Raw genomic sequence first — 11499 nt, forward strand, 5'->3', positions numbered from 1 at the left:
TATATATATATATATATATAATGACCAATAAAAAACTTTGTGTAACCCAGTCATCTAAGATACAAACTTCTATCTTGTATATTTATAGTTTGCATGTTTTCATCGAAATTGTTGCATTTTCTTATAGATAAATATTATTATTCTTTACTCAAAAAAAGAAAAGAGAATATTATTACTCAATTCATCAAAGTATTGTGTTTGACAAAAAAATATCCTGTCACATTTTTAATCTTTTAAACAAACCAATTTAAAAGCGAATAATATCCAAAATAATTAAAAAAATTCACTTAAGAAAGTTTAAAATATTAAAAAGACAAATGTCGTCAAAATATACGAGTAGTTGAAGAACAATGACAAATTTGATTTCATAGTTACTGTTCCAAAGGCTCACGATGATAACTAATTTAAAATTTGTAACTATACGAGTTGATAAAAATCAAAAACAAATAAATTATAAAGGATAAAAATTTTGTAATGGAAAAAAGAAAGCAAGTTTGTTTCTTCTTCTTGATTAGCAATTCCTCAAGCATTTTTTTAATACCTCATTTGTAGTTTTTTCTTCTCATGTTAGAATTGTGTAATTCATCCAATCTTTTGTGGATTACATAATGGCCTTTTAAATTCAACTTTTAATTTAAAATAAGAATTGACCCTTCTTCGTATTCAATCTTTAACTATGTATAGTAGTGGCTATTCAAAATGCAAATATTTATTTAATAATTAATTCTTGGTAATATTGTAATTGACTGAGAATTATGTTTATTTAATTTATATAATCCAATGAATTTATTCTATATTAAATTATTTTTTTAACTTTCTATCTTCTCCACATTCTCGACATATGATTAACCGATGATGTAGAGAATTAATGTTATTTTTGTTGGAAAAAGTTTTTAAAATAATGATTACCATTTACTATTTAATTAATTATATTATATTATATTTTATAGGCAAAATGATCATTCAACTTTGAGGTTAGGAGTTTCTCAATTTTAGTTTTATATATATACCGGTGAATTATCCGCACTTCGCGCGGTGGTGAACTACGTCAATAATCTACTTCTAAAACATTTGATAATATAAGTGTTTTCTAGAGGGTACATCCTTACGATAAATTGTCATGAATATTTTATCCAAAGAAGAAATGAAATATTTTTTAATCTTAAAACAAAAAAGATTTGATTTTAAGTGTTTATGATTTTTTTTTTTATTAATTCTTCATTTTACTATAGTTGTTTATCACCAAATTTTTTAGAAAAGATATGCAATTGTTTCATTGTCTATATTTATATTTTCACTAAGTGATACATACATTTTGTTCATCAGTTGCGAGAGTTTCTCTCCTATTCAAGGCCTATACATACAGCGGGGTAGCTCGATTGGTAAAGGCTTGAGGACAAAGTCCTTCAGGTCGCTAGGTCCAGGGCCACGTGAACTAACAGTGGTGCGTCCGCCTTGAAACAGCGGGACCCAGTGGGTACAGCAAGTCGGGTTCGCAAAGCGACACCCGAAAACCACGGCAAAAAAAAAAAGGCCTATACATACAAAAACTAAATATTATACATCTTATATAATTAGTTGTGTACTTGATAAGTCAATAAAAATATAAAAACAAATCTCTTAGAGTTCAATGAAATAACGTATGTCGCTAAATTGGATTAAATAATGTCTTGGAAACTCCCTTATTCAAAATCATACGCAGTCGATGATACTACTTTGATAAACAAAAGACATATTTTGTTATTTGTGTTTCGATCAAAGTGTTTAAATTTTATTTTTTGGGACTTTTAATATAAAGTTTAAAAGGATAGTTATTTATTTAAATTCAACTTTTAATTTCAAATGAGAATTGACCCTTCTTCATATTCAATCTTTAATTATGTATTAGTTGCGGCTATTCAAAATGCAAACATTTATTTAATAATTAATTCTTGATAACATTTTAATTGAAAGAGAATTACGTTTATTTAATTTATATAATCCAATGAATTTAGTCTACATTAAATTACTTTTTCGACTTTCTGTCTTCTCCACATTCTCGACATATATCATTAACAGGTGATGTAGAGAATTAATGCTATTTTTGGTGGAATTTTTTTTAAAATAATGATTATTATTTACTATTTAATTAATTATATTATATTATATTTTATGGGTTATTTTTATAAAAGTCACAATTTTTCATAAAAAGAGACACAAATTTTGAAAATTAAATAAATATTATATTATATTTATTTAATTTATATAAATATATGATATATATAACTTAAGAAATTTTTGTTTTTTTTTTTGAATAAATTGAATTAACATAATACATAATAAATGAGTTAATAAAGGTTTAAACTTGTTGAGTTTGATTAGGCTATCGTAAACCCTAAAATATATATAATGACCAATAAAAAACTTTGTGTAACCCAGTCATCTAAGATACAAACTTCTATCAGGTTGTTCGGTTAGCAAATTGTCTCATATTTGGGGTAGCAAATTGTCTTGAATTTTGGGGGGTGTTTGACCCCCAAGCTATCATCTAAGAGCACACAGCTTGTGATGTGTGGGTTACTCACATGTCACAAGATCACACCTTGATACAGACAAAAGCCTACTGTTTAAGTAGAGAATGGTAGAGGGACGGGCATGTTATCCGTCGTATTTGGATCTATATTCCATTTGACCTAGTTTCTCTATTATCCGTCGTATTTGGATCTATACTCTACTCCTAGTCACTAAGAAGTGCTATTCTGTCCTCCGGGGGACTGAACTCCACCAATAGGTTCTTTCTCTCAGGTAATTTACGCCCAAAGGTGAACCTTAGGATTTGTACTAACGGAAAAGTTTGCTAACCGGAAGGCAATAGAATCAGCCGATAGGCACAGGCAAGGCGAATCACTTAGATAAGCCACCATCTTATTCTAGGATTCACCAATTAAGGGGTCAGTGGCAATTCTGAATATTTTGATTTATGCATTTTCATGTCTAGATTTTGTTCCAAAAATGTTACTGATGATTATCTAACTAATCTATACAAATGCTGTTTTCTTTGGTAAGATCCACAGCTCATCATCATATGCACCAGGCCAGGAATTTCTTGAAAATAACATCAGAGTAAAACCAGATTTAGATGCCCTCGGGGCATTGGGAGATGCAGGCTGGTACTGCATTGGCGCGATATTGTGGGCTATGAACCAAACTTTGCCAACGACTGTGACTGCACTGCCTAATGTTGCAAGAAACTCAGCTGGAGTTATCTTAACATGTAGTGCCTCCTTGTATTGGGAAAAAGAGGAAACCGTTGCTACATTTTACTGCTCTTTCATTGCACACGAGACAATGGACTTGCGAGTTTATGGCTCTAATGGGACATGTTATCTCTATGACTTCATTATCCCGTTTGGAGAGGACTCTGCTTCGTTCAATTTCACATCTGGTGCTAAGTTTGTGGATCTTCATATCGGATGGAATGTGAAACCTCAGGTAGTTGAAGTAACTTCTCAGTTACCACAAGAGGGTTATATGATTCAAGAATTTGCTAACCTGGTTAAGGCCATTAAAGTTTCGAGAAGCAAACCTGAGAGCAAATGGCCTCATACTAGCAGAATCACTCAGCTCATGCTCGATGCTGTGAACAAATCTATAGACACCGGTTTCCAGCCAGTTCATATGTAAATNATTTTACTGCTCTTTCATTGCACACGAGACAATGGACTTGCGAGTTTATGGCTCTAATGGGACATGTTATCTCTATGACTTCATTCTCCCGTTTGGAGAGGACTCTGCTTCGTTCAGTTTCACATCTGGTGCTAAGTTTGTGGATCTTCATATCGGATGGAATGTGAAACCTCAGGTAGTTGAAGTAATTTCTCAGTTACCACAAGAGGGTTATATGCTTCAAGAATTTGCTAACCTGGTTAAGGCCATTAAAGTTTCGAGAAGCAAACCTGAGAGCAAATGGCCTCATACTAGCAGAATCACTCAGCTCGTGCTCGATGCTGTGAACAAATCTATAGACACCGGTTTCCAGCCAGTTCATATGTAAATACTAATGCTCATTTATGATTCTTTAGTTAATGTTTAGAAAAAAAAAGTATCGAAAAAACAGCATATTATATACCATGTGTAAGAGAGTTTATGTATGGACCTTTAACTTGATCAAGATGTTTATTCGAGCTTGTAAATCATCAAATAACTTGTTAGTTCCTTATCTTTTACTCATCTGCTATCTCACAGATCAATGTATATAACTTAAATCCGCGTTTATGTACTTCCCAAGTATGCAAATTAAGCACACTGATCTGAGAAAATAATTTGAATTATCTATATAGATACTTCAACTCCTGGGATTTGAATAGTAATTTTAAGGCATCAAACACACTATTTTGAAAAAAGAAGAAGATTTGAGCATAAACTTTCTCATCTCTAGATGTTGTCATTACATATATAAACTCCAAGCCATGAATACAAAGCTTTGGCAAGAAAGGAGTCTGGTAACAGTGACAACAACAAAAACACCAACAACCTTCTAACTCAGAAACAATTCAATTACACAAAAGACTAAAGACCAAAAATAGGACAGAAGAAGTGGAAAAGAATACAAAGATATAATTGAATGAAGGACAGGTAGTATGTATTTTAATTGCTATTGTAAGAAATGCCTTCTCCTATTTACGAGACAAAGGATAGTAGCGTGGTTTTCAAACTTGCTGAATTCACAGATGATTATTACTTGTTCTCCGCTGATTGCCTGGTCGAATGATGGTCGTCAATGTTCTTTGCTGCGTGCTTTCTCTTTCCCCGAGAACTACGTTTTCTTGATCGTGTTTTTGGTGGGCGCTTCTCGGTGTGCTCTTGCATAGTGACCAACTTTTCACCAGAAGGAAGCTCTGGAGGAACATCCGGCCATGGTGTACGTTTTGCTGGGACAGTCACATCTAGTGGAGGGTCAATGATCCATCTGCATTTCAGATATGAATAAGTTATATTACTTTCAGGTGAAAGACACTGATTTGTGTTTGATCTATAAAATTGAAGCACATGGTGCTGAATACTCAATAAGCACTATCAAAAAGGCAGCACGATGCACTAAGCTCCCGCTATGTGCGGAGTTTGGGAAAGGGTAGGATCACAAGGGTCCATTGTGCGCAGCTTTAACCAGCATTTCGGCAAGAGAGTGTTTCCACTCCTCATTCATCTTTCTCCAAAATCATTCTAAGCCAAACTCAACCACCTATTGGACTTAACAGTCTAACTCAAACTGAATGAATGGTATTATGGAAATGGAAATCTGAGCAACATAATCAACTCAATGCCAAAAGTCATAAATAGACCCGAAAACGTCAGAATCCCGTAGGTGTCTACTCCAAGAATAGGCACAACTATATTTATGCCTAAACACCACCACCACATCGTTTATATCTAAACCAGCGAAGCTACATTGTAGTCAAACCAAGTCGAATTTCCTCAACTACCACTTAACTGTCACAGGCAGAGTAGTTCACAACCAAACTATGGATAGATATATACATGTCCAAACAAGATATGTCATCCAGATTGTCATTATGACACCAATTGAAAAAGAATAAAAATTCACTCACCATCCTAAATCAATACTAAATGGAAGGCAGATATATTCATAACGAGAACTAACTCGAGGCCCCACTTCCATTGGGTCACCTTTTACTCCCATCTTCAAATTGATCTCTATCACAGTGAGTAGTAATAACTATCTACTGTATTGCAAAAGAACAAGGAAACATCTAACCACTAAATTGCTCTTACAGGATCAACAATTATCAAGAAGAAAAGTTGTATGTTTCCATTAATTTAATTCTTGCATTTGGAGTAATTGTGCTTCAGAAAGAGTTAACTGGTTGCACTAATTAAGAAAACACCAACTATCATAAGTCACACTTCCCTAATTCAATCATTTCCAGAAAAAAAACATCTGGAGCCCCATAGCAGCATGAAGACATACAAAGACATGCATACTGGCAAGTGGCAAGTGGCAGCCAACACTATAATGTTTGAGCAAATTTTTCTTTTTATTGATTGGTAAAAATGTTTGAGCAGATTTTACCAAGAGAAAACCAACCAAGTGAGCAAACTGAATAACCCTATTGCTATTGAAACATTTGGTGGATTAGATCTATCCTTTTTCAAGATATATATATTTTATGATGATGGTGTCTGGGCCAACTTTCCATCCTTGTTTTCAATAAAGCCTCATTCCGAAAACATTTTTCCAAATTTAAGCTTGACATTGGTGATTTATATGAGAAAAGGAACCGTAGTATGGATAAATTGGGACGGAGGGAGTAGCAAATATGGGCAGGTTAGTGGATGATGAATTACAGATACTGCGAAAAAATCATACGAATGTTCTTCGTGGAAACTGATTCAACTAAGATGGAATTTCCTTTCCAAATGCTGTCTGTTTTGGGAGATAAATGGAAGCAGAATCCTGGGAAGACAGACCATCTGAGGACCATGAAGAAAGCTTCCAACAATCTTTATCCTCCCCCCAGCCCCCAGATTGGAGTGGGCGTATGAGTATTGAGATATGGCTAATAAATGTATAAATAATATCCAAACATGCATATAATACTAGTATTTTGTTCTATTAAGTATATCTATACAATTGCAAAGTTTTCTAAATATCTTATATGAACTAAAGTTGCATTTCATAAGTATAACAACAATTACATCTCAATCCCAAACAAGATGGGGTTGGCTACATAAATCTTCACTGCTCATGTATTTTCATTTAGGATAGACCATTTCATAAGTATATTTCATACAATAAAAAAGTTCTTTAATAATTTACTTTTTTATGAATGTTTTCCAATCTTCTTCCAAACCAATAAATAAAATCGACCAGTCACATGAGACCCCTCTGACTTATAATAACTCAAGAAGAAGAAAGGGAACTCTGGAAAACTTTGGTATCTTATGAAGGTAGGAAGACCAAACAGTAAGCATTTACTTCAACCTATAGGAACTGCAGGTCATTATGTCTCTTGAGGACACATGTTGGACTATCCTAGCTCCTTTAAGGAATAAGGACCGTGACGCAAAGGCAACAATAGAAAAGTTGGGGAAACTACAGAAAAGGCGACCGGGTAGACGCCTGGACGGGCATAAAAAATTAAAATTCAAGGAAATGAAAGAGAGAGCAGTCAAAGTATAGTACTTCGTTTTTGCAGGCCCAGGACTTTGACTGTTCGCAATAACAACTCTTCCAGTAGGATACTCATAGATGGATTGACTTTTGTAGACTGACTAGTGGTCCTTTTGTTTTCAGCTTGAATAGTCTTTGTGCACCATCATAAATACAAAGACTCTTGATACCTTATTTATTATTTTGAAACTGGTAAAGTATTATATTGATAACAAAAATCTGGTACTGAGTTGTTACCAGAGAATTACAATGTTTGGACTCCTGATCCTTACTTGTCAAAAGACTAGGCAAACGGATGTACAGGAATATCAAAAATATTATGTGGTACTACTTTTTCAAATAAAAATTGTCCTTTTACTATTAGTTCCTAGCTTTAATGAGAACATTTATATCATTCTAATGTCATTCTCATTTCTAACATACCGTTGTTTCATGGCTCTGGACTTAAAAACGGAGAGAAATGGCATTATAAGAGGATCTATCATGTTTTAAGAACAGCTGAGAATCATGAAACAACACAATTACGATTTTGCTTAGTGATCAAGGAAACAGAAAAGAATGATATAGAGATATTAGTTAAAAACAACAAACAAGATTCAATGCTATGAACATTCAAAACACAATGCGACATGGGGCAGGATAGCACTATTAAACTAACCTGGCAGGGAATTTGCTGTCTGCTCGTGCTTCAACCCGTAGCCACCACAGCATAATTTTGCGCCCACAACTTCCGAGAGGCTCCACCATTGAAAGATCCTTCAGCAAAGATAGAGGGTTCTCCACATCTTCCCTGTCTCCCACTACATCATCCAAATCCTTAACCCATTCAGGCTTATCTTCAGCATCTTTCCAGACTAATCTGGAATTCAACACAAAGCCAGCCCACTCAAGCTTCCTTGGCAGCACAACTGCCCTGTCACCAATGTATCTGGCACTCTTCTCCACGTATTGAGATGAATCAAAGGTGTGCCAACCAACAAAATGATCTGATGAATTACAAGCTGGACCCTGAACTGGCAATTGCAAATTCTTATCTTCCTCTTTCTGAACTGTTGATATATCCTCCTCCACACCACCTGAATGAGCAAGAATGCCCACCGATAGAGCACCAATCCATTTCACTTTCTGAATCTCATCAAAAAACTCTAAACTATGCATATTACTATCATCAGCAAATATCACTATCCCATCCAACTTCTCTTCTCTCACATATCTGTTCCGTCAAACAAACACAAAGCACACTATCATGTTCAATTTCTAAAATTATCAAAATTATTCTTCACCACATACATAAAAACACAATACAAGTACTAAAGTAAACAGCTATTAGAAACAAAAGTTTCATTTTTTAATCAGGTAACAAGCTATTAGAAACAAACTTCTATACCTCAAAGCGCGAAGTCTCATTTTTGCCTCCAATTTATGGCGATCTTCCCACAAAATAGGCATCTTCTCGCGTAATCCAATGTGAACTGTCTTCAAACCAGATTTGGCGATCAGCGAGGCGGTCTCATTAGTTGTGCCTCCAGCTTCCACCACAATCCACACAACATTGTATGGCACATTCATCAAAGAATGCATCACACCTGTAAGATGCAAAGTCTGAAAAGTTCTCACATATGTTGGTGTTACAGCAATTACAGTCCTTGGACTCTTAACACCATACTGTAATCTCTGCTCCCTTTGAACTATCTCCATTATCTTATGTGCCTGCATCACCTCACTCGCATTCGGGTGAGGCCAAGGCCTTATTAATATCCCATGCCGTCCTACCACCACCCGGCTACTCGACACCGATGTCCTATTCAGCTGATCTTCCCCACCGGAAAATGACGTCATTTCCGTCTTAACAGCTACATCAGCACCCGGATCATGAAACAAAGAGGTCGCTGAATAAATACTGTTTGGAGTAGTAGCTGAGTTAGTAAACAAAAGAAAGAACACCAAACGCGAAAATCTGAAACCCAGAACCAAACTGATCAAACAGCAAACCCCATGAAGCACAAGCCAGAAAATAGTCGCTGGTGACTTTACAGACCCATCTGACGACGAATCTAACACCGACGACCCTCTAAAGCTATTGCTCCGGCGACCTTGCTGTAAAGCTGCTAACTGCTTCATTTCTCAGTATAATCAAAAGGGTTTCAAGATCTCGAAGTTTTAGACTGAAGCAATGGAAAAAAAGAGTGGGTTTGAAGATTTTTGAAGGAAAAGCGTTAGTTGAGAAAGTGTTTGGTGAGAAGTTAAAGAGTTTTAATCAAGAAAGAGATGTTACTTTAAGCTTAAGAATCCAAAAGGGTTGCTTACTAACTATGTATTATATTCAAAATTCAACAATTGAAAGAGACGCCATGAACGAACAGTGGAAGAAGCTTCAGAGGAAGACTGAAAAACGGATTCGGGTCACAGGTAGGATCCGAATAAGATGAGATTTTTCAGACAGTAACGAGAAAGAAAGGGGAGAAAATCTAGAGTTGAAGAAGGGGTATTTTAGGAATAATTTTTTATGAGATTATTACTCATAAATTCAAATTAGGAAAGTTAATAAAAGTCATTTTTATGATGTTTCGATTATGGCATTTTTTTTTTGTAATTGCTATATATTCTTTATAGAATTTTTTCTTTGAGATAAATATTGAAAACATTCCTAAATTCGGTGCAAGCTATAAGTTTCATTTTCGAATTATTGACGGCCTTAAAAATATCATTTTACTTGACTATCTAAATTTAGATATATCCCCGATCAGTTACATGACATATCGAGTTGTCTCAAACTTTTGTAGGAGTATAGTGCTCTTAACAAAAAATCAAAATAAGTGTTGCAAATATTCCTAAAATTGACGCACTCTTGTTGAAACATTAAAGGTGGTTTTCAGTTCAGTTAATCAAGTAAATTAATGTTTTTAAGGAAGACAATAGTTTGTGACAAACTCGTAATTTATGTCGATTTTAGAGGTATTTTCAATACTTTACTATATTTCTTTTCATGTTTACTCTGATTTGATATACTTGAGTCGATGGTCTTTCAAAAATAGTCTATTTACCTTCACAAAATAGTTATAAAATCTGTGTATATTCTATCTTCCTCAAATTTACTCGTAGGATTTCATCAATTATATTATTGTTAATGTTGGTGGTGTTTTTTGTTTTGTTTTATTGCAAAACTAATAATGGAATTAGTTGGTACTTTTTCCCTCTTAATTAATTAGGTGATTAAGTAAGCAAATAATGATGCAACTAATTATGCTCAATAAAATAAGTTAGTATACTTACTTGTAGGGGTGTTTATGACGGTTTCTTCTAATTTTATATGTTATCAATTTAATTTATTAATTATCAATTTGTAAATATATTAAATTAATAATTTAGCTAATGAGATATTCATTATTAGTTATGATCTTATTAAATTATTGATTTAATCATAAACTAAACAAACAGTCCAAGAACTAAATATACGAAAATGTCTGAAATTGTTAATCAAATAATTCAATATCAATAATATTTTCTTCAATATAATTTATTTATTAAATTGATTTTGGACACTAATATTTTACTGATGTATTCATAATATTTTAATGTGGGTTGACATTTTTTTATATCTCACTATGTATTTTCATTAGTAAGTGTCACAATCAATAATTTTATTTTTAAAATTTTACAAAGAAAATTATGTTTTAAAGTCCATGAGAAGAGGGGGAAATGGGGAGGGGTATTTTTGGAAATTCATTTCGAATTAGTATAAAAAATTTGGAAAGTTCTTTAAGTTTTTTTTTTTTTTTTTTTGGTAACCAAACTAATAATAGAACTTATGGTGGGTGATTAAATAAGTAAATAATTGTGCTAATAAATATTTTTTGTAAAATAAGTGTACTTGCTATTACTATATATTAATGTCTAGATCCATTGACCCTAAGCAAGAAAAATTAACTATTTTTTCCTAAAATTGATTACATACATTCATTTGTTCATTTTGTACATCTTAAAAGTTTTCCTTTTTTCCCCTTAAAATATCATATTATATAACACATGTTATTAATTCTTTTTCAAGTTTAGAAGTTTATTTAATGATAGTGAGGTACACATTTAAGAAAGTAGGAGCACCTATTCTATATTATATAAAAAAAGGTAGTGTTTGAAAAATATTTTTTAGGAAGTTAATTTGATTGCACTCTATTGGTTATGATTAGTGTTGAGTAGTGTTTTAAAAGGCGGGTCGCGAAATAGCGTCTTACTTAACATAGAGCGAGACATAAGTCTCAGCATTTTGAGTGTTTTTTGTGGATTTTTAAATTATTTATTTACAATATATAGTATTATAACATAAAATT

At 33.3% G+C, this 11499-nt stretch overlaps 2 protein-coding genes across 2 annotated transcripts; one reads left to right on the forward strand and one right to left on the reverse strand.

Moving 5' to 3' along the window:
• Positions 1 to 3012: 3012 nt before the first annotated feature.
• LOC107004884 (uncharacterized oxidoreductase At4g09670-like) lies at positions 3013 to 3663 on the forward strand (the record flags this gene model as incomplete). Its single annotated transcript, XM_015203284.1, has 1 exon — positions 3013 to 3663. A coding segment is annotated over one exon (651 nt), but the record flags the coding sequence as incomplete, so codon positions are not given.
• Positions 3664 to 4371: 708 nt separating this feature from the next.
• On the reverse strand, positions 4372 to 9695 carry LOC107004973 (probable beta-1,4-xylosyltransferase IRX14). The gene is made up of 3 exons (XM_015203410.2): positions 8559 to 9695; positions 7830 to 8384; positions 4372 to 4948 (listed from the first exon to the last, which is right to left on the reverse strand). Exons 1-3 carry the CDS (start codon positions 9290 to 9292, stop codon positions 4717 to 4719), a joined length of 1521 nt encoding a protein of 506 aa, XP_015058896.1. The 5' UTR covers positions 9293 to 9695; the 3' UTR covers positions 4372 to 4716.
• Between the last annotated feature and the right edge of the window lie 1804 nt (positions 9696 to 11499).

Source organism: Solanum pennellii, chromosome 11 (genome assembly GCF_001406875.1).
Source record: "Solanum pennellii chromosome 11, SPENNV200".
NCBI lineage: Eukaryota > Viridiplantae > Streptophyta > Magnoliopsida > Solanales > Solanaceae > Solanum > Solanum pennellii.

Excerpts from the sequence above, each read along its gene's own strand:
- LOC107004973 (XM_015203410.2), bottom strand. The coding sequence starts at position 9,292 with ATGAAGCAGTTAGCAGCTTTACAGCAAGGTCGCCGGAGCAATAGCTTT. Across the intron at positions 8,385-8,558 it reads ATGAGACTTCGCGCTTTGAG|ATATGTGAGAGAAGAGAAGT; the intron begins GTATAGAAGTTT and ends TTGACGGAACAG. Across the intron at positions 4,949-7,829 it reads GACAGCAAATTCCCTGCCAG|ATGGATCATTGACCCTCCAC; the intron begins GTTAGTTTAATA and ends TCTGAAATGCAG.